Here is a 27,877-nt window from a genome sequence, read left to right as displayed (position 1 = left end):
AAATTAAATTATAATAAGCCCTCTGGAGTGCTACCCAGATCATGTTTGGGTAACTGTTCTGATGAAGAATTGCTGTGTACTCTGATTTCAAAACCAAATACTGCCAGTGCCAACTGTACATTTTAGTTCTCTTTCGCAAATGGGTCTCTACTCCATACTTGTATTTTCTTTGAAATAGTAAAACTCCAACAACACGTAAAAGCAGATCTATGTAGAATTATAATGCATTGGGTGATCATTCCTTTTGTGGAATATTGTTGCAAATCCCAGGTGCTTTTTGGAGTTCTCAAACTTGTTTTGGACTATGTTTCTGAGCATAGCATGGCGAAAGTGGCACAATTTCTCACTGGAATGTGATTCGAACCCCAGCTGGGCTCGCTGTTTATCGAGGTGCTCAGTCCACTGGTGGACGGAGTGGGGGTGGTCTTTTATTCCACCCTATATGTGGCTAGTAACGCATTGGGGTTTTGATGTATGGTCCTTGACCACGTTGTTGGAAAGAGGTGCTCTGTGATCTGACAGGCCTCAGAGCTTTTTTCCATAAATAGGATTTTTTGTGTGGAGTCATGCCTCTTGGCAACAGAGACATGAATAGAAGTCTGGCAGGAAAGTTGATAATGTAGGCGTTGGTTTGCTCTTGGGGGGTGTGTCCTCCCTTGAAGTATTTCTTAGTGCAGCTGTCAGCCACAGCTGCGCCTACATTCTTCTGTTGAAGTTAGTTAGTCTCTCTCCATGTAACTTCTCCCTTTTGGCGCTCAGCAGCACCATTTTACCTGCTAAGATAGGACTGTGCTTAGCTGCATATGTGGGTAGTGCAACATGGCTACAATTCTGCTGACTTGGCAGCTCGTGGCATCCTTAAAAGCTGAGCCCATCAGCTTCTTGCAGTCTGGCGTTTTGTCAGCAATTGATTTGTGGAGGAAGGCAGTACTTTTGAAAGCTCTAGAGAAAGTGACTGTCTAATTGAGCACATAGGGGAGTTTTGCTTTTGTGAGCAAGCAGTTGTAAATTGCCGGTCAGAATAACTAATAACTTCGTGATGTTTAGTTTGCTAAGATGAGTGCTATTGAAGCATTTGATAATAGACCAGTGTTGGAGGGTTCCAGTTCTGCGTACAGATACCTCTGTTTCAACTTACATAGTGACGTGATTTTGCATGAACAAGCTAGCATTCTAAGTACAAGTGTGCCTGTAGCTTCTTCTGGTGATGACTGGATAACCCCATGCAAATCGAGTGACCTGGACTGCATCTCAGGACTTATTTGCACGTTTGTGGAACGGGGTGGATCCTCTACCCAAGGTTGACTTAAGATGAACGGCACTCTTCCAGAGGGGATGAGATTGACGTCTCCATTGTTGCAGCACACGAAACAGTGCAATGAAGTCTAACGCCCATGTTAAACCATTCAGTTTAAAAGCTGCAAATCCCTTTCTGATTTGTCATGCTCCTCTCTGCACATTTTCACCCGAGATGATGAGGCACTGAAGCGGGATCTAAGGTTGTAACTATGGTCCCTTTACTTTGTGAAGTACTTATTCTCTTGGGGCAGAAGTGACTCCTCACATCTACAAGGGTTATTTTATTGTCCCTGGAATATCCCATTGTTGATTTTCGATTTGAAAGGAAGCTAGGTTTTGAAACTTGCCAGGATATTACCATTCTAATGCCGAATTTCATTGTGAAAATCAACCAAGCCATACTCAAGTATATACATTTTCCCAACTTCTCTGGTCATTTGACAGAAGCCCTTTTAGGTCGAGCATACAAGACAGAAAGCGGTCTGGTTGCGAAAGACCCATTATTGACTTATTAAGAACATGCAAGGGCTTGCACCCACCTATTGGTTGGGTTTAATGCCATTCATTTGCCTCCTTTTTAGGTTGAACATGCGAGAGCATGTGCTAGGGTATCCTCTCTTGCTTACGAGGCTCTTGGGTACAGTAATGGGCTTGGAACCCACCCCTAGTTTACCTTTCGTTGTCTTCATTGTCGTTCCTCTTTGCTACCTTCATCAAGGCTGACTCCTGAGGCGGAAACCGGCAGTTTTTAACACTGTTTGTATTTTGATTTTGTCTTATTTGGGTGGCGTTTTACACCCCTGACCCCCGCATTACCCAGGGCTCACCTCATCCAGCTCATTGTTAGCCGTCCGGAACCTGCATCGCCTCTTCGTGACGCTGGTAGGAGCAGGCAGACGCTGGTAGGAGCAGGCAGACATATTGGGTGGGGGCCCGGGCAGCGCTCTAGACGTCCCCAGCTCGTGGGGATAAAGCAGATGACAGCGCGTGCGCGCAGCATCAAGGCTGACTCCTGAGGCGGAAGCCAGGAGTTTTTAACACTGTTGGTATCTTAATTTTGTCTTATTTGTGTGGGGTTTTACACCCCTGACCCCCTCATTACCCAGGGCTCACCTCATCCAGCTCATTGTTAACCGTCCAGAACCTGCATCGCCTCTTCGTGACGCTGGTAGGAGCAGGCAGACATATTGGGTGGGGGCCCGGGCAGCGCTCTAGACGTCCCCAGCTCGTGGGGATAAAGCAGATGACAGCGCGTGCGCGCCGGCAGCGCGCTAAAGGCAAGCCCGTTTGCACCCGTCCGCGCCCTTCCGGGCCCAGGGGCCTGTCCCCATGGCCAATTTGTTACATATTCTCTCGCCTCCCCGAAAAAGCTGCATACCTTAAATTGGCACCCCCCACAGGAGGCTTTGTCCTCTATAGCTGCACACAACCTATTCTTCAAACGGAGCAGTTTTCCGGAACTACAGATTACCGCTGCTCATAACCAGAGACCCCTGAATCAGGTCAAACACAGAGTTGCACCAATGTCAATTTACTATCTTAACACTCGCTCTCTGGTCAAACATCAGCTGGACATTTTTCTTCTCCTGACTACTGATAAACCTGATGTTTTGCTATTGACAGAGACATGGCTTACTGCAGACTCTGCCCCAGACATACTTGCGGCACTTCCCCCTGATAATTACATCATTTCTGCCAATCGGTGCCCGGGCAAGTCAGGTGGGGAAGTGGCTGCCATCATCCACACTGATTTTAGGTTTTGCTCCTTGACATGTCTCCTTCTCACTGACATCGAGAACATAGTTATAAAATTGGAATCAGTTAATGACTCTTTGGTTTGTGTCCTATTATATAGACCACCTAAGCAGATGCCTCTCTTCCCATTAGCTCTTAGCGAACAGATAGCTAAACTGGTGACTGAGCATGCCAGGGTCCTCCTTGTGGGTGATTTTAATTACTGGTATGGTGACCCTAATGAGGGGCCCCAATCAGCAGAGATGTCCGTCCTGCTCAGAAATTTAAATTTTTCCCAGTTAGTTTCATCTCCGACTCATTCAAAGGAACGGACCTTGGATCAAATATGGGTAATTGGCGTGACTAATTCTATCCCTATTGCCTCACCCTGCATCTGGTCCGATCATTATCTGTTAAAATTCACACTGATACGATCTTCCAATAAGAAAATCAATGCGACAGAAGGAGGCCTTGCCAGAAGGTGGAATCTTATTAATAAAGATGACTTTCTCAACACACTAGCTGATACTGCCCCACTCCCTGATCAAGATGTTAATACCTCGGAATCAAAGGTATCAAAATGGCTGCTTGATGCCAGCAACAAACATGCCCCATTGAAAAAAATTAAATTAGCTCATCGGGCGGAGGCACAAAGATGATTCTCTGACGATCCTAAGGCCCAGAAATTGGCCTTGCGCCAATTGGAGAGACAATGGCGTCTGCAATATTCCTTAGAAAAAAAATTACGTTACGCCTCTGCTCAGAAAGAATACAAGAAAAGTATCCTGACCGCCAAAGCAGCCTACTTCTCTGATCGTATCCTGAATTCTAATAAAAGTTCCAAAGAAATATTCTCTATAATAGATGAACTTTCCAACCCTGAGCGTACCCTTCTGAAGGCTGCCCCTTCTCGAGACCTATGCAACTCATTAAATGATTATTTTATTGACAAGATTGCTACAATAAACGCCAGTATCCCCACACATCTCCCTCCGTTAGATCCCCTGCGGCACATAGTAATAACTGAACTCTTAGCTGCTTTCCTATTATTAGCGACAAGATCTTTCAAGAGCTATTAGTGGAAATCAAATCAGGCTCTCCCTCTGATTGTTGTCCCCCTCGTATCCTGAAAGAGTGCCTTGCAATTCATTCTGGTCCTGCACTTGCATTACTGAATGAATCTATCACTTCTGGCACAGTTCCTTTGGCTCTTAAAAGAGCAATAGTGGTCCCTCTCCTGAAGAAGCTGGGAGCTGACCCTGCCCTCCTTTCCAACTACCGTCCGATCTCCTTGCTGCCCTTTTTGGCCAAAATCTTAGAGGGCCACATAGCAAAATGTCTCTCTAACTTTTTAGAGTCCTCAAATTACTTGGACCCTCATCAGGCTGGCTTTCGACCCGCCCATTCCACCGAAGCTGTGATCCTGACGGTTGTGGATATCTTACGGGATAATGCTGATAGAAGCTGCCCCCGGGCCCTGGTCTTGCTGGATCTTTCTGCGGCCTTCGACACGGTCGACCATAGTATTTTGGTCGACCGTGTGAGGAGGGCGGGTGTTCAGGGGACCGCGGCTCGCTGGCTTACTTCCTTCTTAGAGGACCGCTCACAGGCCGTGCGCCTGGGTCAGTTCCTATCACCCCCACATACTACCACCTGTGGGGTACCTCAGGGCTCGGCTCTCTCTCCCCATTTATTCAACATCTATATGGCACCCCTGATCCAGTCTCTTAAAGACAGGAAGGTGCTGGTCTTCAACTATGCTGATGACCTTCAGCTTATCCTCAGGGTTGATAGTTTCAACAATTCCATCACTGAATTCCAGGATACTATGTTATATATCCAAAGTTGGATGGATTTCAATCATCTTAAACTGAATCCTGGTAAAACAGAGATAGTTCTTACTGGTGACAGCCATAAGCACTGGGGCCCTTATTTCTGGCCCTCTGAGCTTGGCTCTCCTCCCATCCCAACTACGTTAGCTAAAACGCTAGGAGTACTTCTGGACAGTGACCTCTCCTTGAAAACACAGGTTGGAGCTGTAGTGTCCAAATGCTTTTTCCAAATGCGTAAAATTAGGAAAATCCACCGCTTCCTCACTCACGATGCCATGAATCAAGCCATGATCTCTACGGTCTTATCCCATCTAGATTATGCCAACTCTGTCTACCTGGGTATGCCTCACTATTTGTTTAAGCGCCTACAGATAGTTCAGAACCAGGCAGCACGACTGATCTATCATCAACCCAAATGGCATACTGCTACCCCTCTGTTGAGGAAACTACATTTTCTTCCAATATTACAGCGCTGCGTGTTTAAGATTGGTTGCATCATTTTTAAATCTTTACATGGCTCCAGTCCTGAGTTTATCAACAGCTTGATACTCAGGCACTCTCCTATATGCAACTTAAGGTCCGCCTACCTCTCACTCCTCGTTATCCTGGGCTTTAAACGGGTACGTCAAGGAGGCCGTAGATTTGCTACTCTCGCCCCCAAATTGTGGAATTCTTTTCCGCTTGAAATTCGATCTTGCACCAACCTTCTCCAATTCAGGAAATCCCTGAAAACATGGTTGTTTACACAGGGTTAGCTTTGTCTCTACTGTCAACCTTGAGCCTTAGCGCCATGAAGCCAATCGGCGTACGTGCGCTTTACAAATTCCTATTAACATTAACATTACCTTCTCATTGGGCAGTTGCTTGTCATGCGTTACTTCCTTTTGGGTCCATAGCGCACGGCCCAAGTACAGATTAATTCGCTTAATAAGTGCCCCTCCACTGCCTCCTGTTGCTTGTGTTGTGATTCGGGTACTATTTGCCCTATGACTCGATCAACACTGCCCGCGTCATAGCTCTATATTTTTTTTTTGGTATTCGTATTTAAACCACCTTCTCTATTTCTTCTCTGTCTCCGAAGGACAGCACTGTGAATACTCGAAACCCAGCGCAAAAGGTGCTGATTAGCAGCGGGACGCACACTTGATATTTTAAAATTATCCCCACCTCCCTGTTTCTTCTCCCTTATGCTTTAGCAGGGCACATAGTGGACGCTCATAACCCAGCTACAAAAGGTGCCGAGTAGCAGCGGGTTGCACAATTCATGTAGCTAGATTTCCAGGAGAGAGGTGTGAAAGTTGGTGGCCGTGTTGTACAGACATTATTGACCTGAAAACAGGTAGCAAAAACAGGTTTTTTTCCTGCAGGTTAAACACAAAGAATTTTTCATTTACAACGATTTTTTAATCGTGCATATATTATATTTTCAGAAAATACCATCAAATATATTTAATGTGTTGAGTACCCTAACAGTGTGACAGTGATGTCACTTTGTAGTCACCAGTAGTGGCTGAGGCGGCGGCCATGTCACGTCATGATTGTCAGGACAGCGCCCGTAGACAGTAGCAGCTGCTAGCGATCGGGAGAGGAAGGGCGGGGGGGGGGGGGATGGAAATCTGCAGGACGGAAAGAAAAAAAAATTAAAAAGAACTTGCGTGAGCCGGCTGCTGCCTGGTGGGGAAGATGCAAAGTGCGCAGGACTGTTTGGCTGACCCAAGAGGGTCGACCAAGCAGTCCTGCACATTTAAGGAGTGCAAACCACTCCTCTCCCTGCACTGGCCAGCCCCACCCCACCCCGAGTGCAACTCCCTTCATTGGGAAAAATAAAATGATAATAACTAAACGTTATTATCATATACTTTTTCCCATTGAAGTCAGTGTGGCGATGCACCTCTGCCTGAGCGGAGGAGCCGCCACTGCTCGTAAAGCTCGCTGATAGGCCTGTGCTCTTATTGTGAAGCTGGGTGTCGCAGCGGTGGAACGATCAGCCAAAGCTCTACTGGCAACTTTATTCAGTTTAGCAGGATATTCATGACATTTTCAGACAATACTTGACAACGTAGAGGGAAATGGCGTAACGGTCGGAGCTGCCACCCTTGGAACTGGGGTACCGGGTTAGTGTATGGCGGGCACTCAACAGCCTGCGATTCTGGGCAAATCACTTAATCTCCCTGAGCCCACAAAAAATGCATTTGTCCTTGTGTAATGTACCTGGTGCTTATGTAGATACCTTCCGGTCAAGTTTGCGCTATATAAAATTGCAAAAAGAAACAAAAATCGACCTTCTATTTTAACGGAGTATGTTTGCAAATTTAGTTTTAAAGTTTAGTACTTATCTCTTGTCTGCACAAGTTACCCGTGCATAAAATGGTGTTTCTATTCATGGGGTATTTTTAGCAGTGGTTCTTATACGGAATAGTAACTCACCATTAGTGAGTTATAAACAGTACAAAGATTTAAAGGTAGTACATTTAGGCAAGGCATTCTTTACAGTGTCTATAAATTTACACTTAAAGCTGCTGTTAGTGCTTTTTTTTAACAATCCTGTTATCCCCTTACACCCACCCTCACGTTCACCACCCGCACTCGATTGCCAAAGCCAATTGCTCACCCAGGGGGAGATCTATTGGCTTTGCCAATCCTTGATATTCGTGTCCCAGGTTGTCCAACTTGTCTTTGTCCCTCCCATGGAGTATACCCTCTTTGCCATCTCTTTGATTGGCTGGCTTCCATTGCTTTCGAGAACTACGTTTTTATTTTTTTTTAATTTGTAAGTACTCCATGAAAGTGCATATTTTTTCCAGCCATCTCCCGCGTGTTCTTTTCTCCCACCCCCTCCACGTTACTCTTTCCCCTCCAATCGCACTGTTGTTGCCCTCTCTTGCCTCAGAGTGCTTCTCCCTCCCGCCTTAGTTGTGTTGCTTCTCCTTATGCATGTCATATAGCTTTTCCCTCCTTCCTTACTTGTTGCTTCTCTCCCACCCCTTCCTCCAACCTGCATCCAAAACTCCATTATCCATTTTATATATATATATATATATATATATATATATATATATATATATATATATATTTTTTTTTTTTTTTTTTTTTAAAGTGGTGCGTTTTATAACCAATCCATCTCGGATCAATACATTGAGGAAAAAAACACCCAAGTCATTTTGTAGGCACACACATGCGTGCACCTCCAAAATGACCCAACAGTCTTGTTTCTATTATTTTATTTCCTAAATAAAAATTATCCATGCAGCGCAGCAGCCAATATACAGCATGGGTAATAGGTGAGATCCGTTTGCTTTGCCAACCATTGTTTGTATCCCTTTGGCTTCTCAGTTCAAATTGGACTGGTTACTGTTATGCCAAGTGGGTAAGGCTCTGTTTGCAGCATCCTCTTAGTTTAGCTGCCTCCAAATTATTTATGTGTCTCTTGCCATTTATTCTCTCCTGCTGCCTTCCCTTCCTAACTCTTTATTGAAAGGGGTTCCCTGTGCTCTGCCATAGAAGGCTGCATAGCTGACTTTGGGTTGCAGAGAGAACTTAGAATGCAACTAATGGATTTGTAAGATTCTATCTTAATTATTGACTATCTCTTTTCTTGTAAACCTAAGTCAGTCTTACTACATGAGAAAATGCTTCATATATATGGCAACCGAAGTACCTGATAAAGGAAGTGTAGATAAGATGGTTTCATGAGCTGAGTGCTACTTAAAAGGGGACTAGCATGGGGATGCTATTTTACATGCATGTCTTTATGGCACAGTAAACGTAATATTTTCAGTATTTTCTCAAACACAATAGGTTCCCTAAAGTAATTTTAGTGCACTAAATCTGGAGTATGAGCAGGGGGAGGCTTCCAAAAAGGGGATTGTGATGTGATTAACTTTTTTGAGTAGCACCCCTGAGCAAGAAAACCCACCCTAGGGAGATCTGTGTCGAGTAAGACTAAATAAAGTGAAGCAATGGACAAATGGAAGCTTCCGAATCCAAAGAGAACCTGAAAGGAGCTAGAGAAAGGACACCACCAGGCACCTTGCTTGGATCACCAAGGTGTGGTTTATTATTGAACACACAAAGCCCTCTCAGCACAGTTTATTCATACCATCGCAGTGCACTTCTGTTTCCTCCCACCTAATTGATGCAAATATTCATGTTTTTTTAACAGGTGATACCTGATTGACCACATCATTATAGGAAAATGCACAATGTCTTCCATTAACAAGTGCTAACAATTATTTTGTTGTACCTTTTAAGCCTTGAAATCGCTTTTTTTAAAATAACAAATAACAGCAAGAAACTATTATTATTGCAATCCAAACTACCACAAAATGAAATGCCATGCTACCTTGCTAGTTATATACAGAACTACTACCAAAACATTGAAACCCTAGATGTGGCCGGGCCTATTTCATTTGTAAATGCCTGACCCTTTAGCTTCTTAAAATATAGTGTATGAGTCCAGTAAGCTGCTGTGGTAAGCCGCTGCTTCCTTCTTTTGTGATCTAGATAGACTGTTCAACGCACATAAAGCAGGTCTTACAGAAAACGGCAATGCACATGGGAAATGTGCTATAGTGTGTTCAGCATACATTTAAATGCATGCAGATGTTCCAGAAACGCAGGGATTGAACTGAAAATTCATGTTTCCTGGTTGTGCATTTTATTTTTGTGTGTATGTGTGCGGAGTGCTCTGTGTGCAAGAGATCAAGTGATGTTTTTGAATCGTCCGTTGTGCTCAGTGTCCTATGTTAATAGTCTGGTATTGGCAGGCACTGTATCTAAAGGGTCACAGTTTGAAGATCCCAATCAGTGTAGAGTGATAGTTATGGATTTTCTCTCTGTTTCCAAGAAGAAAAAAAACCTCTGACCATGTGTAAATGGAAGTATTGACGTCTTGCAGAGTGCTTTCATCTTTGTTTTTAGGTTCTGCCTACAGACAGCTTTTAGCTGACTGTTTCCCCCATTCGACCTATTGTAAACCTCTATGTACAGTTGGCTTTTGGTCGGTTCTTTGCATAGCATTGATTGGCTTTCTTACCAATCTCTTTTTTAGTGGAATTTTCTTCCTCTTCGATTTCCCTCCCCGAAGCATAGCTTCTTTCCCATCCTATTGAATGAGTGATTTATGTCCTTCCACAGCACATATTGGGGAGCAACATTTCTCTTTTTGTTACAACCCTCTATGCCCATGCATGTACTTTCTTGATCTGAAAGAAACACGTTAGTTAGATTCCTCACCTTAGAATATCCCCAGGCGTCAGGCTGGATCCGGAAAGATTTTTCGTCAGCAATCCCCCTTGCGCGTCGCTAGGCGTCGTCTGCGGCTCCGCGTCCGTCGTCAGCGTCATGCGCCGGAATGACGTCGTCGGAGTACTTAGACGCCGCCCTCGCGCGCTGACATCAGTTCTTTTTTTTCCGCGCCGATCCGGGTAGAGCTTACCCCTTAGTCAATTTTTGACTAAAACTTTTTGACTCTTTTTGGTCTTTGTCGACTCGACTCTGGTGCCGGTAGGATGCCTGGATTTAAGGCCTGTGACGCCTGTCATCGCCTGATGTCTGTGACGGATCACCATCGCCGGTGCCTTTACTGCCTGGGGGCCGACCACGACGCGGAGTCGTGCCCCGACTGTCAGGCCTTGACCTCGAAGGCTAGGCGGGAGCGGTCCCGTAAGCTTCTCGAGCTTCGGCACTCGGCTCCGCGCCGCTCACGGTCCCGGTCCAGGAGGAGGCCCAAGGACCGGTCGCGGAGCCGCAGTCATCCTCATCGCTCGTCGGGCTCGAAGTCTTCGGGTAAGTCGAAGCGATCCAAGAAGTCCAAGAGGCGACACCGCTCTTCGGACTCCCCTCGTCGGTCGAGCGACTCGGCCAAGGGTCAGGGTGGTCCCACCCCCGCGGCTCCACCGGAGCCGCAGGAGCCGCGTCCGTCTCCATACCCGCCGGTCCCTGGGACTGACGCGACTCCGGAGGAGGTCAGTGCCTTCCTTTCGGCCATTAGGGGCCTGGCTCCGCCGTCGACGCCTGCCAGCGCGCCTTCGGGCCCCACGGGCTTGACTGGGCGACCTCGCGTGCTGGCGGCTCCGGCCCCGGCGCCATCGACGACTTCGGTCCCGACGCCGCAGGTCCCCAAGAGATCCAGCCCTGGATCTCTGTCGGCGCCGGTCGACCTCACGACGCCTCCTCCGCCGGCGCCGACACCGGTTCCACCTCCGGCACCGTCTCCGGACGCCACCGTTCCCCGGTTTAGTCCCTGTCCGGACCAGACGCCGGCACGGCGGCGCCCGGCGCCGCAACCGATGCCAATGGATGAACGTTTCATCTACCGTCCGGCTCCGATCGTTCCTCCTGTTTATCAGGAATCGGATGACGGGGGAGACTGGGAGGGGTCTAAGGACCCTATGGCCCTCCAGGGTCAACTTGCACAGGAACTGGGGGATGCCAGTGGTCTGGACAATTCGCCGGACGCTGGCTTCATCTTTCCTCCGACTGTGGCTTCGGTGGAAGGTGCAGCTTTTTCCGTGGTACTGCGCAAGGCGGCTGACGCCCTGGGGCTCGAGTTGCCTGCTGTGGCCGTGAGGACTAATATCCTCACAGAGGTGCTTCAACCGCCAGCAAGCTCCTCGGAAGCCTCTGCTGCAGTTCAATGAGGCCCTCGTCGACGTTCTGCAGGGCACTTGATCCAAGCCCTCCACAGTTCCTCCTGTGGATCGGAACGTGTCCCGGCGCCACCGCCCTGCTCCGGGCGACCCCAGTTTCCTGTCCCAACACCCCACCCCCGAGAGCCTGGTTATCCAGGCCTCCACTTCCCAATCCTCCTTCCCGTCCGCTCCTCCGGATCGGGAATCCAAGAGGCTGGAACAGTTCGGCAAGAAACTGTTCTCTTCCCTGAGTTTGGGCCTGCGGTCTTTGAACACCGCTTGCCTCTTGGACCGTTTCTCCCACTCTCTGTGGGATACGGTGGAGGACGTACTGCCACTGTGTCCGGTGGAGGCCCGGACACGTCTCTCCCAGGCACTTGCTGACGGGCGAGATGCAGCGCAACATGCCATACGGTGTGGACTTGACGCCACGGACTCGCTGGGTAGGGCGATTTCCACTACGGTGGCGCTCCGGCACCACGCCTGGCTGAGGTCCACGTCTTTTTCAGGGGATTTCCATAGTACCCTCATGGATTTGCCCTTTGATAGCGCTCGCCTTTTTGGTGAGAAGGCGGATAGTGCGCTCGCTCGTTTTAAGGACTCCTGGGCTACGTCCTTGGGTCTCCCGGCCCCACGGCCGCACACTTCCGCCTTTCGCCCCTTTCGTGGCCAAGGAAGGGGCACCTCCTCACGTCCGCCTAGCCACCGGCCGCAGAACCAACCTGCACGCGTTCGCGGACGTGGGTTCCGCCATGGCGGTTCTAGAGGACAACGTGCCGGTCAGTCCACATACACCCCGGCAGCATCCGCCTCAAAGCCTTCCTAGTCCGAGCTTTCAGGCCCATTCCACGCCAGTGGGCAGCAGAGTTCGCCATCACGTGCTCCACTGGCGCTCCATCACTTCGGACAGGTGGGTGCTGCAAATCGTCCGAAGGGGCTACTCCCTCCCCTTCGAGACGACCCCTCCAGCCATGCCACCGCAGTGCCACCGTATATCGGAGGATCACTTGAATCTTCTGCGGGAGGAAGTTACGGCCCTCTTGGCCAAAGAGGCCGTCGAGCGCGTTCCTGGTCCAGAAGTAGGCCGTGGTTGCTATTCCCACTACTTTCTGGTTCCCAAGAAGGGCAAAGGAGGCCTACGCCCTATCTTGGACCTCAGGAGCGTCAACACCTTCCTCCGGAAGGAACGGTTCAAGATGCTAACTTTAGCTAAGGTTCTGGCTGCCCTCGACCCTGGAGACTGGATGGTAGCGTTGGACTTGCAGGACGCCTATTTTCACATCCCCATCCTGCCGGCCCAACGGCGTTACCTGCGGTTCACGGTGGGTCAGGAGCACTTTAAGTTCACCGTGCTCCCCTTCGGCCTCACCAGTGCCCCTCGGGTGTTCACGAAAGTGATGGCGGTGGTCGCAGTTCATCTGCGCAGATCGGGGGTTCCAGTCTTCCCCTATCTCGACGACTGGCTGTTGAAGGCGGGCTCGCCCCAGCAAGTCGTCTCCCACCTCCAGACTACGGCCGACCTCCTGCATTTGCTGGGGCTCTCCATCAACGTTCCGAAGTCACACCTGACTCCCTCCCAGAAGCTCCTCTTCATCGGAGCGGTTCTCGATTCGGCGCAGTTCCAGGCTTATCCTCCGGAACAGCGGGTCCGGGATATTCATGCTCTGATTCCCATCTTTCGGCCTCTATCCTGGGTTTCGGTCAGGTTGGTGCTGCGGCTTCTGGGGCTGATGGCCTCCTGCATCCTGTTGGTGCATTATGCCAGGTGGCGAATGCAGGCTCTGCAGTGGGACCTGAAGTTTCAGTGGGCCCAGCATCGAGGCAACCTGTCCGACCATGTCTTAATCTCGGAGGGCACTGCGAAACAGTTGCAGTGGTGGCTCACGGACCGCGATTGGGTCAGCGGCAGATGCCTCTCCCTACCCCAATCGGAGCACGTAGTAGTGACGGACGCGTCCCTCCTGGGATGGGGGGGCCACATGGGAGAGGCGGAGATCAGAGGACTCTGGTCTCCGGCGGAGTCTCAACTCCATATCAACCTTTTGGAGCTGAGAGCGATCCGGCTTGCACTGAAAGCCTTCCTTCCCTCTGTCCGGGGAAGTCTCGTGCAGGTGTTCACGGACAACACCACCGCCATGTGGTATTGCAACAAACAGGGCTGGGTGGGGTCGTGGACCCTTTGTCAGGAGGCTCTGCGCCTCTGGACCTGGCTGGAACACCAGGGCATCACCCTGGTGGTTCAACATCTGGCGGGCTCTCTGAACGCCAGAGCAGACGAACTCAGCCGCGTGCATGATGGATCACGAATGGCGTCTAAAATCGGACGTGGCGCAAGGTCTCTTTCTGCAGTGGGGAGAGCCTTGGTTAGATCTATTCGCCACCGAAGAGAACGCGCAATGTAAGCAGTTCTGCGCGTTGGAATTTCCAAGGCAGTACTCGCTCGGAGACGCTTTTCGTCGCGAGTGGAGTTGCGGTCTGTTGTACGCCTTTCCGCCTATACCACTTCTGCCCAGAGTGCTGAAGAAGATCAGGCGCGACCGGGCCCAAGTTATCTTAGTGGCTCTGGATTGGGCACGAAGGTTCTGGTATCCCGAGCTACTCAGTATGTCAATCGATCCTCCGATACGACTGCCTCTTCAGGAAGACCTTCTGTTGCAGCAGCAGGGGACGGTCCTCCACCCGAACCTGTCCAGCCTCCACCTTCATGCGTGGAGATTGAGCGGCGGCAGTTGATGCCATTTGACTTGCCTCCTGAAGTCTCTGATGTCATTCTGGCAGCCAGGCGTCCCTCCACAAAGACGGTATGTGCCTACCGGTGGAACAAATTTGTGGCAGCTTGGTGCACAGCAAAGGCTGTGGATCCCCTTTCCGCCCCTCTTTCTGAGGTTCTACTCTTTCTTCTTTCTTTGGCCCAGCAGGGCTCTGCTCTGGGCACCTTGAAAGGTTATCTTGCTTCAATCTCTGCCTTCTTACGGCTTCCTGATCAGCCTTCTCTTTTCAAGTCCTCGGTTGTTTCACGTTTTCTCAAAGGCATTACTCGCATGTTCCCTCCTGTCCCCTTCGTAATGCCTCAGTGGGACTTGAATCTTGTCCGGACCTTTCTGATGTGCGCTCCTTTTGAGCCTCTTCACAATTGTCCCATTCGTCTTCTGACCCTGAAAACTGCTTTCCTGGTAGCTATCACCTCAGCTAGACGGGTGAGTGTGCTCCAGGCTCTGTCATCTAAGCCTCCCTTTATTTCTGTTCATCCGGACAAGTTTGTCCTCCGGCCTCGTCCTTCTTTTCTACCGAAAGTGGTGACCCCATTTCATCTCGGGCAATCTGTCACGTTGCCCACCTTCTTTCCGCCTCCTTCAAAAGAGGAAGAGAGGCTCCACCGTCTGGACCCAAAACGGGCGCTGTCCTTTTATTTGGACCGCACCAAACAGTTCCGGGTGGACGACCAACTTTTTGTTGGATACGTAGGAGCTAGGAAGGGGAAAGCGGTACACAAACGGACCATCTCGCGGTGGGTCGTGTTGTGTATTAAAATTTGTTACTCCTTGGCAAAGAAGGACCCTCCTGTTGGGTTGAGGGCCCATTCCACCCAGGCCACAGCGGCTACTACTGTCCTGGGCCGGGGAGTTCCCTTGCGGGACATCTGTCAGGCGGGTACGTGGGCTTCACTGCACACGTTTGCCGAGCACTATTGCCTGGACAGCCAAGTCCGGAGAGACGGCTTCTTTGGCCGTTCTGTTCTCCAGGACTTTCTGGTGTGATCTTGGTTCGCAGACCCACCACCGGGGTTGGTATTGCTGGGGTATCTATTCTAAGGTGAGGAATCTAACGAACGTGTTTCTTTCAGATGAACAAGTTACTTACCTTCGGTAACGATGTATCTGTAAGAAACATTAGTTAGTTAGATTCCTCACCGACCCACTCATCCTCTCCGTTCTGCGAACTGACATCTAGGTTTAAGGCTATCCTTTTCAGGGTCCTAGATTTTTTGGCACCAGTGTCGGTCTCTTGCATGGTTCTGCGTTCCTGGCGCGGAAAGCTATGTACAAGAACTGACGTCAGCGCGCGAGGGTGGCGTCTAAGTACTCTGACGACGTCATTCCGGCGAACGACGCCGACGATGGACGCGGAGCTGCAGACGACGCCTAGCGACGCGCAAGGGGTATTGCTGACGAAAAATCTTTCCGGATCCAGCCTGACGCCTGGGGATATTCTAAGGTGAGTAATCTAACTAACTAATGTTTCTTACAGATACATCGTTACCGAAGGTAAGTAACTTGTTCTTCTCTCTCCTACTGCCTAATTGAATTTCATCTACCCAATGTCCCCACACTGTGCTGCTCTCTCTCTACCTGGCTTGTCCGTAGGTTCCCCTCACCACCTCGTCCCGCTCTGTTTTTTTATTTTCATTTTTTAAATTTATTTAAAGAAGGCTTTAATGTTGCTTTCCTCACCCAGCCCTTGCCCCACCTCCCAAATGCTCCCATACACACCCACCTGCTAACTTTGTTGTTCTTCCTTCCTGTCTCATTAAAAAATATATATATATTTTTTTTGGCTGGCTCTTCGGCTGCCGTTTCAGTGCATTTTTTGTTATTTTTAATTTACTGATCCAAGATGTGCATCTGCCATCTTGGAATGCAACAAATTAAAACCAGTATCTGCCACACCATTACACAAGCACGCATATGTGGTAACGCTGGGCCATTTAGCACTGTGGCGTGTACATGTGCAAATGTGATGATGTAGATGCATATTCACACTCTAAAATAATTTTTATTTTTTTATTTTTGCCAGTTCTCTTCAACATTGGCAATACAGCAATAACAATTGTTGAATGGTGGACTGTACAAAGGATGTATAAAAAAAGATGGAATAGATACAGCTGCTCTGTGATGAACGCCACACAATGTTCTGAATGTGCGATTTCTAAATAATGTTTTTTTTTTTTGATTTGCAGAGAAGGCTACAGATGGCTCCCTGCAAGGCGAGGACTGGACGCTTAATATGGAGATATGTGATATCATTAATGAGACAGAAGAGGGGTATGTACCTTGTACAGCTGGCACGCAGTCTCTCCAGTCTAATGTGTAAGCCCCCTGTGATCTTTTCATAAGTAACCTTTGTACCAATAAAATGAAGTGTGTATCTGCTCTCTTAGACAAGTGCTCTCCCAATGTAATTGAATGTTTTTTCTGTTATTTGTGTTGCTTTCAAACTAAATGACTTTGCATAAAAGCAGCTAAACTGGTTTATGCAAGTTAAAGACATAACAAAGAAAGTGATGCCAAAAGCAGCACTGAAGACCTTCCCTGAATGCACAGACAAATGTATGTTTCTTCCTGCAAAAGACCCCCAAAATCCTGCCAGCCTTGGTAAATAAACCAATGTAAAGTAAAGTCCTACAGGTTTCAGGTGGGAATGGCGTGTGAGATGGTTAACAAATGTCTGGGGAACTTAGATTGAAATTTAGGGTAGGGAAGACTAATGATCAAGTGCATGCTACAAACTGACCTATTTGGGCCTGTTTACAGTCGTCGTGAGCAGTATCACCGGGCAATGTGGGATACTGCTGCATCTGCTCACTAGTGCCACAGTGTACCCTCACCTGACATTGCTCAATGGTGAGACACAAGGCGATATTTACCCGGTGCTGAAACACACCTGGTAAAATTCATAAGTAATATACACAAAAATTTCGCTGAGGTTCATAGTTCATTCTTTAGCCCTCCCATGCCAGCACCCTTCATACGGCAACATCCTGCCTCACACAACTCACCAGTGCCCCTGGCACCCAGAGGAGTGGTGCAGGATCTGTGCTGAGATGGCGATGTCTGTTTCGCGCCAGTGAACTGGCATAGCAGCCTGGACACAGGATTCTGTTCCGAGTGGGAGGCTGGCCCAGGCATCATGGAGATCGCCATGGTATGGCCCTGAATGCTGTGTCAGCAGAAGGGGCTAATGGAGCAGGGTTTCTATCATAATCACAGCCCTGAAAGGAGGCACAAGCCGTGGTGCGGCACAGCCAATTGTCTGCCCAAGGGGTGCTCTACTGCTGATGCGCGATCCCAAGTGAAGCTGAGAAGGCTGTGCGGACTTGGGCTGTGGGTCCCTGTCTGCATCCCCTGCAGGGGCTGCAAGACAGCGTATTGCTACGGCAACCTAGAAGAGGCAAGCTCAGCAGCAGAAAGTGACAGCATGACTGAGGCCTTTGATGGAGTTTGAAGGGGCTGCAAGTGGGTGAGGTGGGCAACTGGTCAAAGGGAGCTTAGCGGCCTCCGAAACCCCCGGTTGCATGTGCTGCCCGCAAGGTGAAGTGCAGCTGGGTCAGGGACCCTCTTACCCACTGGATACAACAGTCGAGGGCCTGCTGAGGTGGTGTGGGGGGGCGCTGATTCTGGGCCTGTGGAGTGTGGCGAACCCTTGGGCTTGAGACTATTATTGCGCCGGGTAAAGTTTAATTTGAGGTTGGGTCTGGAAGAGCCAAGCCTAGGCCAACCGGCCTCTCCCTTGCCCTATTGAGCTTCCAGATCCTGTCACATAGGCCTTGATGCTGCACATGATGAAGCAGACTTGGCCATGCTCTGCACTACCATGATTAATGACAGGACAAGAAAGTTGGAAAATGTTGCCATGGTCCCATTCCCTGCTGTAAATCTACTGACCAACATGGACATAGAGTCTGCAGGACCGGGATTCACCCAAACTGGCACTCTCTCCAATACAGAGGCCATCATAGACACTATTCAGTCCTCTTGGCAAGCCCTTGCATCTAAGATTGACAAAGTAGGTGCAGATGTGACCTTCCTAAGACGAGACATGCACAACGCTGTTGGCCGAGTCATTGAAGCCTAACGCCACATATCCCTGTTGGAGGACACAATTAAAAAGAAAGCCGCAGGTTTTACAGAAGCTACAGGGCTCCACTGGCTAGCGGGGGTTGAAAATGCAGAGGTCTGCTCACACCACAATTATCTCTGATGTGTAGTTCTCCCAGAGGGCCAACCAGAGCAATTTCGGGAGACTTGGCTCCAGAGGTTCATGCCAGTGAACCAGATCTCAGCCTGCTTCTTGGTTGAGCAAACCCACTGTGACCTCACACAAAATGCTGCCACCCGGGCCCTGTCAAGACCACTGATTAGCAGTTTTCTCAGTCACAGAGAACAAGACTTGATCCTTCTAATGGCGAGGGATATAGGTGAGGTAAAACATGGATCCTACAAAATAAAAGAAAATCCGAACAATACCAAGTTCCTACAGTAACAGAGGAAATGCTATGAGCTATTTAAGTATAAACTTTGTGCAATGGGTTTAAAATATATGTTAGTAAATGTAGTTCACCTAGGATAGACACATTTTTTCGAGCATCCAGTTCAGGCCTTGACATAGTTGGAACAGTGTACCTTGATTGCTGTGATATAGGCAGCCGGTGAGCCGAAGGGGTGACAAAGCAGATAGGATTGAACATCAAAACAACTGCTCACTGCAAGGCAGGTTTGTGCTATTAGCAAAGCTCATCTTCTCACACTAAGGTTCATAGTTCAGTATAGGGTGACGGATGCTGAAGTAGGAAGTATACAGTGGGAGGGTAATATAGTTCCAATAAGGTTAAGTGTTGACACTGTTGACATTGAGCGTAGTACGACACCACAGTAACGTAACACTCACAACAATAGCGGGTAGTAGTCGGAGCACATATAGGGTTATGACGTGGAATGTAAATGAGCTCTAGAACAAAATCAAGAGGGCAGTAATGCTTTATGCTAAGAAAAGTTCCCCCAATGTCATCCTACTACAAGAGACATTCCTCCTGGGCAGTGATGTGTTTTTGGGAAGTAGCCATCCTCTTACATAAGTCCTTCCTATTGGCCGTCACCTTGGTACAAGCAAATGAACTTGGCAGATTTGTTATTGTAACTGGGATACTGGAGGGCTCCTCAACGCGATTTTCCGCATTTATGTCCATGCAAACCTCATCAATAACGTGCTCCATGCAGTTGCCGACTGTGAGAAGTTGGCCTGGCATATGCTGTTCCTAGTTATAGGAACACCTTGCACCAGTCCAATTCGACTCCTATTGATGATAGGTTTAAGACAACCTTTAAAGAAAGCTATCCTAGTGGTAGCTGTGGAGAGCAGCCTTCAGGCTAAGTCTTGAAGGAGTGTTAAGCTTATTGTTTTACCATAATAACCTCTTGAATAACCAAATGAAAGAGTAGCCCACACAGGTATATATATAAAATATATGTATTTATTCTAGACAGAATCCCACAGTCACTTTATGTGGCTAGTGGCAAAGTTACAATTCAAACAAGCATTTATAAACACAATAAATAGCACAGAAATCAATGGGCCCCAGGGGGGGACCAAACCATATACTAAAATAGTGGTATAAGAACCACGACAATTCTACAGGCAATGCCTAGGGCATTCAGGATCGCTTGCCCCTTCAGAATCCACCCACAGTTAAGAGGAAGGGGACCCACGGGAGACGCGTGCAGTGCAAAGAGCTGCTATCGGGATCGCTATGTTAGCCTATGGAGAATGTCGCGGTTGAATATTTAAAGCTTAAGGACACTTCTAGCAACAGTACAAAGTTAAGGCTTGAGACTTAAGGCTTTGCAGAGCCCACCACCACTGGAGTACCGAAGTACCACTGTTACCTGCCCCAGGGAAGCCGGGTGCATAGGTCGATTCTGGTGTCGGGTCGCGGGCTGATTTTCTATGGAAAAGTAGTCCAAACTGCTGCTAGCTGAGAGTGTCATTGAAGTCGTGAAGATTAGAGTTGAAGAGAAGATAAAGATGAACCTGAAAGCAGAGGGGACAGAGTCTGGGTCACAGCAAGTGACCAGGGAGCTCACAGCAAGGAGCACGTGGAAGTCGGGTGCTTCAGGTGTAGGAGGTACAGCTGGGCTCTGCAGTCACGGGCTCCGGGAGGCTTCAAGGAAGGCCAGCTTCTGGAGGGCGACTGTCCCACGTCGGCTGAGGGTCGCTGCGGTGTTAGTGTCCCGATTGGATCCACTAAGCATTGGCAACCGCAACCCACGCAAGATGAACAAAGCAGCTGCTGGTGCAGACCCACGAGGTCTGAGGGTGCTCTCCTTTGCAGGGAGCGTAGAGCAGGCCTGGAGCAACCAGGGGAACTCTTGGAAAGGAAGATTGTCCTCCGTCAGGGCCCACAAGTCGAGAGACAAGGGACCGCGGAAGGCAGCAAAATGGAGTGCGTAAAAGGGCTCCCACGGGCCACCGGAGCGGGCCAGGGAGCTGAGGGTCGGCACAAATGCTGCTGGATGGTTGGCTCAGAAATGGGCCAAAGCACAACTTCCCCACTGGTCGGGGTCGTGTGCTGGACAAGAGGTGGCCGGTGTCTCGGGGTATGCGGGGATCTCGACACCCACGTGGTCCAGGGTGCTCAGACTTGCTGGGCACACTCACAGGACGCTGGGATGCACTGGAGACCCACCTCGAGGTTGCTGGAAGGCGTCGAAGGTCGGGAGAGCCACGAAGTTCCAACCGGGTATCTTGTAGTCTTTTAGGTGCCTGCCAAGCAGGGGGATAACTCCTTTATCCCAAGGGAGATTTCTTCAGTCAGCTGGGCAGCAGCTCGTCGAAGGTCAGTTCTGTGAAGTTCTGGACAAATCTAATGCTCTAGGGCAAAGTTATTCCCATATATCCCCAAGATTAGGGGATGGTCCAAAATAGAGCCTACCAATCAGAGTAGAGGCGGGAAAGGGTGGCTACACCCACTCCCCTTTGTGTGTTTCCCGCCTGGGCGAGGGGCAGGATGCCCCTGAACCGGTTCCAGGCGGTGTATGCAGAATTGGGGCTCTGCAGCTGCCTACGTGCAACTCTGAAAGAACATTTGGTGCACCCACCCTGTTCCAATCCACATTATCCTGTCTGGGGAGGTGCTGGCACCTCCCTGCCACAGGAGCCCTATTGTCCAGCTGGCGAGGCTGGGGTTTTCCCCAGCAACAGCCAGCCAGAGTCGTGTAGGTGGCGGACAGTAGCCATTTTGTGGTACATGTGCACTTTTAAATTGGTGTCTAAAATCTACCGCTTTTCCCATATCACCCTCCTAGCAAGGGGGAATCGTGCCCCCATGCCCATGGCTGGACTGGGGGTATGATTCCTTCATGTTTGACACCAAACACGATATGGTTCTGTGTAGCCATTCTCAAGTTATCGCGATGACGCGATTCACTTATAATGCGGTTTAGAGTATATGGTATGGCTACACTACAAACAACCCAGTAACGGTTTTACGAAGGTTGCAGAGAGGTCCTACTCACGTAGGGGTCCCCCCTCACACATACCTCAGCACCCAGCCCTGTAGGATTACCAGGGCCTGCCATAGGGGTGACCTATGAGAGTATATGTGTTGTAATGGTATGGGACATAGGGTACCTACATCCCTGTAAGGGGTGCTAGCACCACCTTACCCAGGCTACAGTAGTGGCCTGGTGGTGTCAGTTTGGGTGGCTGTCCCAGGGTGGCACAATAAGTGCTGCAGCCCTGGTAGGCCTACTGGGGGACCCATGCCCTGGGTACCTAGGGTACCATCTACAAGGGACTGGTAGGGCATGCCCAGCATCCAATTATGTTTGTACCTAGAGTACTCACAACAGTTTTAGGGAGAAAGCAGATAGGCTGGGGTCCTGGATAGCAGGATCCCAGCCAGACTAGTCAAAAACCACTTAAATACCAGGCAAAAAGTTGGGGGCAACCATTAGTCAGATTCCACTCTCCTACATAACCCCCCCCCAAACGAAAGGAGATAAGGCTAGCCTTGTCCAGATAAGCCTTTATTTCCTGAGTGGCCATATAAGGAAGAACCTGTACTAACATGGTTGCTCCCTGTGTCATGGTCCACTTGGGAAATCCTACCCCAAGGGGTTCTAGAGTTTCTCCAAAGTCTAGGGAAATTACCTGTATTGGTTTTTGGGTCAGAGGTGGGCTGGTGGGGTGTCTGAGTCTGGAAGTGAGACCCTACTTGGGTTGGTCTCAACCTCCTCAGATCACTGGCCACTATGGAAGCCTTTCTGCCCATGACGGTGTCATATCTGGCCCTAAGGGTCAACCTCTGGCTGCCTACAGCTGGGGGTTGGATCCCTTTGGCTGGAATAGTGGAGGGCACTGGAAGGTTTGGGGCAGCTAGGCCCCAGGTTTCCCTGTGCTCAACAACATCCATTTGAGGGGTGCCTATACCTAGGGGTAAGGGGGATCCCTCAGTTTGTAGAGGAATGTTCACCTGGCTGAAACTACTCTGCTGGGTGTCCCTAATCTGTTGATGAGGGGGTTCCTCTGGACAGGGGCCCAGTAAGGGTCCACTGACCTCCCTGACCTCTGCAGCCCTGGGCTGACTGAGGCAGGGTAGAGAGGGGCAGGATACCTGCTCCAGACTGGGTACCACCTTGGAAGGGTCCCCTGCCATCAGAGAGGTGGGCAGGCCAAGCCTGTCCACTTCTGGGGCAGTTACTTCACAAGGGGCAGGATCAGTTCCCTGAGAAACTGGACCTTTACCTGTAGTCTGGTGGGGGGAAGACTGCTCCTCCTCCCCTATGCTCTCTGTTTGTGTAGAGTGATCCATAGTTTCAGGCTTCACTCTTTCTGTTTTCTCCTGGGGTGGAGGTGAGGCCCTCGGGGTCTCATCCACTCTCTCAGGGATTCCTACCATTTTCAAATGGGCCTTGTGGTCAACCTCAGCCCAGGCTGAGATTTCTAGATCATTCCCCAGTAGACAATCTACAGGCAAGTTTGGGGACACTGCCACTCTCTTGGGGCCAGTGACCCCTCCCCAGCTGAGATTTACCACTGCCATGGGATGATCTGTCCTGATTCCATCTATGTTGGTCACCTGGTAGCTAAACCCAGGTAAAAGCGGATCTAGGGGCACTAGCCTGATGGTCACCATGGTGACACTGGCCCCTGTGTCCTTATAGGCCACAGCCTTCTGACCATTGATTATTGGTTCTTGTCTGTACCTGCCCAGAATACTGGGGCTCATGGTAAAGTTGGCAAACCCCATGCCACCATCACAGACCATAGTTGCTAATGCAGGGGACCTGGCTAGGCCAGAGTCCACTGGTGTCCCCAAAGAGAACCCAACTAAGTTTTTGGGTGCGCTCCCACCACCTGGGGGATTACTACTAGTAGCAACAGGAGGTGTTGGAGCTGGTTTTGGAGGAACATTTTCTTTATTGCCATTGTTAGGACAGCTGGAGTCAGTTTTCCAGTGGCCAGGTCGCTTACACACATGGCAATATGGTTTCTTGTTATTAGAGGAAGTATTTTGGGACCCACCCCCAGCACTGGGTTTTTGGGGCCCTTCAGAGGACTTTTCTTGTTTATCATCCCCACCTTTCTCTTTGGGCTTAGTGGAATCCTTCTTTTGGTCACCAACTTGGTTCTTAGGCCTAATCCTGGTTCTGACCCATTTGTCTGCCTTCTTTCCCAATTCTTGGGGAGAGGTCAGATCAGAGTCCACCAGGTGCTGGTGTAAAAGTTGGTTCTGACAATTATTAAGAATCTGCTCCCTCATAATGAGATTATACAATCCTTGATAATCATTAACTTTACTGCCATTTAACCAACCTTCCAGTGCCTTGGTTGCACAATCCACAAAGTCTACCCAATCTTGATTCTGTGCTTTCGTGTCTACCCAATCTTGATTCTGTGCTTTCTGGGTGTCTCTGAACTTAAGTCTGTATTGATCAGTGGTTAAGCCAAACCCATCTATTAAAGCACCTTTCAAGATATAATAATCATCAGCATCCTCTTCTCTTGCAGAGAGGAGCTTGTCTCTACCTTTATCTGAAAAGGAGAGCCACAGGATTGCTGCCCACTGCTCTACAGGCCCTTTCAAGAGCAGATATCCATTTGTGGATATCATCCCCATTCTGATAGGGGGGCACAATCTTGTGGAGGTTCCTATTGTCAGGGACTTTCTCTCTAACTCTAGGGGTTTCATCACTGCCACCAGGGATCTCTAGACCCCACTTCTTTGAAGCTTTCTGAAGCTCCAGGGATTCCCTGTCCAATGCTAACTGTTCTCTTTTAAGCTGAAGCTTAGCCTGCTCAAATTTGATCAGTCTGCATTTCCTCTCATGAGAGGATTCTCTTCTCTGAGAAGAGGCAGAGGACCCTTTGGATCTCTGAGAATGGCTGGATCCCACTGAGGGGGATCTGTTCCTTCTTGGATCCACCACTCCCCTTTTAAGGGTGGAGGGAGTGCCTCTTGAGCCATCACCTCCATGTTGTGAGTGGTCTGTTTCTTCCAGGTCAGGACTTTCATCCTCTTCCTGGTCCTCATCAGAGTCCACTCTGGGAGCGTCCTCTTCTGAGGGGTGCCCACCCACTCTGTCCGTCCCTCTGGACCCTATGGACTCCATAAAGTCTGCTATGAGCTAGATTTCCCTGAGACGTTTTGTGTTGGCACCTTTGTTTGTCTTCAGTTTTCTAAGGGTGCACATTTCCCTGAGCTCTGCAAAGGTGAAATTATCATACTTATCTACTGGGACCCTCTGGGGTCCTTCCATAGCCTTAGTGCCACCTGAAGACATGTTTAGTGTAGTGGTGTATCTACCTACACTAAGTTTGGCCTACTGAACCCTCTCTTGAGTTGTAGTCAAGGTGTGCTAAACCCTCTACACACAACTCTAAGTTCAGTAGAACTTATTGTATTCTAGCTTGAATTTATATGTACCTTTGGTACCAAGTGGCTTTCACTTTAGAAATTCAATTTGTTATCTGGTAAAACAATGGCAAGCTTGAATCCAACCGCTGCACACCAATGTGAGAAGTTGGCCTGGCATATGCTGTTCCTAGTTATAGGAACACCTTGCACCAGTCCAATTCGACTCCTATTGATGATAGGTTTAAGACAACCTTTAAAGAAAGCTATCCTAGTGGTAGCTGTGGAGAGCAGCCTTCAGGCTAAGTCTTGAAGGAGTGTTAAGCTTATTGTTTTACCATAATAACCTCTTGAATAACCAAATGAAAGAGTAGCCCACACAGGTATATATATAAAATATATGTATTTATTCTAGACAGAATCCCACAGTCACTTTATGTGGCTAGTGGCAAAGTTACAATTCAAACAAGCATTTATAAACACAATAAATAGCACAGAAATCAATGGGCCCCAGGGGGGGACCAAACCATATACTAAAATAGTGGTATAAGAACCACGACAATTCTACAGGCAATGCCTAGGGCATTCAGGATCGCTTGCCCCTTCAGAATCCACCCACAGTTAAGAGGAAGGGGACCCACGGGAGACGCGTGCAGTGCAAAGAGCTGCTATCGGGATCGCCATGTTAGCCTATGGAGAATGTCGCGGTTGAATATTTGAAGCTTAAGGACACTTCTAGCAACAGTACAAAGTTAAGGCTTGAGACTTAAGGCTTTGGAGAGCCCACCACCACTGGAGTACCGAAGTACCACTGTTACCTGCCCCAGGGAAGCCGGGTGCATAGGTCGATTCTGGTGTCGGGTCGCGGGCAGATTTTCTATGGAAAAGTAGTCCAAACTGCTGCTAGCTGAGAGTGTCGTTGAAGTCGTGAAGATTAGAGTTGAAGAGAAGATAAAGATGAACCTGAAAGCAGAGGGGACAGAGTCTGGGTCACAGCAAGTGACCAGGGAGCTCACAGCAAGGAGCTCGTGGAAGTCGGGTGCTTCAGGTGTAGGAGGTACAGCTGGGCTCTGCAGTCACGGGCTCCGGGAGGCTTCAAGGAAGGCCAGCTTCTGGAGGGCGACTGTCCCACGTCGGCTGAGGGTCGCTGCGGTGTTAGTGTCCCGATTGGATCCACTAAGCATTGGCAACCGCAACCCACGCAAGATGAACAAAGCAGCTGCTGGTGCAGACCCACGAGGTCTGAGGGTGCTCTCCTTTGCAGGGAGCGTAGAGCAGGCCTGGAGCAACCAGGGGAACTCTTGGAAAGGAAGATTGTCCTCCGTCAGGGCCCACAAGTCGAGAGACAAGGGACCGCGGAAGGCAGCAAAATGGAGTGCGTAAAAGGGCTCCCACGGGCCACCGGAGCGGGCCAGGGAGCTGAGGGTCGGCACAAATGCTGCTGGATGGTTGGCTCAGAAATGGGCCAAAGCACAACTTCCCCACTGGTCGGGGTCGTGTGCTGGACAAGAGGTGGCCGGTGTCTCGGGGTATGCGGGGATCTCGACACCCACGTGGTCCAGGGTGCTCAGACTTGCTGGGCACACTCACAGGACGCTGGGATGCACTGGAGACCCACCTCGAGGTTGCTGGAAGGCGTCGAAGGTCGGGAGAGCCACGAAGTTCCAACCGGGTATCTTGTAGTCTTTTAGGTGCCTGCCAAGCAGGGGGATAACTCCTTTATCCCAAGGGAGATTTCTTCAGTCAGCTGGGCAGCAGCTCGTCGAAGGTCAGTTCTGTGAAGTTCTGGACGAATCTAATGCTCTAGGGCAAAGTTATTCCCATATATCCCCAAGATTAGGGGATGGTCCAAAATAGAGCCTACCAATCAGAGTAGAGGCGGGAAAGGGTGGCTACACCCACTCCCCTTTGTGTGTTTCCCGCCTGGGCGAGGGGCAGGATGCCCCTGAACCGGTTCCAGGCGGTGTATGCAGAATTGGGGCTCTGCAGCTGCCTACGTGCAACTCTGAAAGGACATTTGGTGCACCCACCCTGTTCCAATCCACATTATCCTGTCTGGGGAGGTGCTGGCACCTCCCTGCCACAGGAGCCCTATTGTCCAGCTGGCGAGGCTGGGGTTTTCCCCAGCAACAGCCAGCCAGAGTCGTGTAGGTGGCGGACAGTAGCCATTTTGTGGTACATGTGCACTTTTAAATTGGTGTCTAAAATCTACCGCTTTTCCCATATCACCCTCCTAGCAAGGGGGAATCGTGCCCCCATGCCCATGGCTGGACTGGGGGTATGATTCCTTCATGTTTGACACCAAACACGATATGGTTCTGTGTAGCCATTCTCAAGTTATCGCGATGACGCGATTAACTTATAATGCGGTTTAGAGTATATGGTATGGCTACACTACAAACAACCCAGTAACGGTTTTACGAAGGTTGCAGAGAGGTCCTACTCACGTAGGGGTCCCCCCTCACACATACCTCAGCACCCAGCCCTGTAGGATTACCAGGGCCTGCCATAGGGGTGACCTATGAGAGTATATGTGTTGTAATGGTATGGGACATAGGGTACCTACATCCCTGTAAGGGGTGCTAGCACCACCTTACCCAGGCTACAGTAGTGGCCTGGTGGTGTCAGTTTGGGTGGCTGTCCCAGGGTGGCACAATAAGTGCTGCAGCCCTGGTAGGCCTACTGGGGGACCAATGCCCTGGGTACCTAGGGTACCATCTACAAGGGACTGGTAGGGCATGCCCAGCATC

The 27,877-nt window shown here is 49.6% G+C and overlaps 1 protein-coding gene across 10 annotated transcripts in view; it reads left to right on the top strand.

Annotated features, from left to right (window-relative positions):
* TOM1L2 (target of myb1 like 2 membrane trafficking protein) overlaps positions 1–27,877 on the top strand; it is a 429,404-nt gene that overhangs the window by 111,178 nt on the left and 290,349 nt on the right. For 6 of the 10 annotated variants that reach the window (XM_085628954.1, XM_085628953.1, XM_085628955.1 and 3 more), the window contains exon 2: positions 16,455–16,584. In XM_085628954.1, coding sequence (XP_085485080.1) covers positions 16,455–16,584 — 130 coding nt within the window. The remainder of the gene's footprint in view (positions 1–16,454; positions 16,585–27,877) is intronic. The other 4 variants (XM_085628956.1, XM_085628952.1, XM_085628951.1 and 1 more) reach the window with 1 other exon arrangement.

Source organism: Triturus cristatus, chromosome 10 (assembly GCF_964204655.1).
Source record: "Triturus cristatus chromosome 10, aTriCri1.1, whole genome shotgun sequence".
Classification (NCBI taxonomy): Eukaryota; Metazoa; Chordata; class Amphibia; order Caudata; family Salamandridae; genus Triturus; species Triturus cristatus.
Note: the sequence above shows the minus strand (reverse complement) of the source record. Positions and strands in the feature narration are given on the sequence as shown.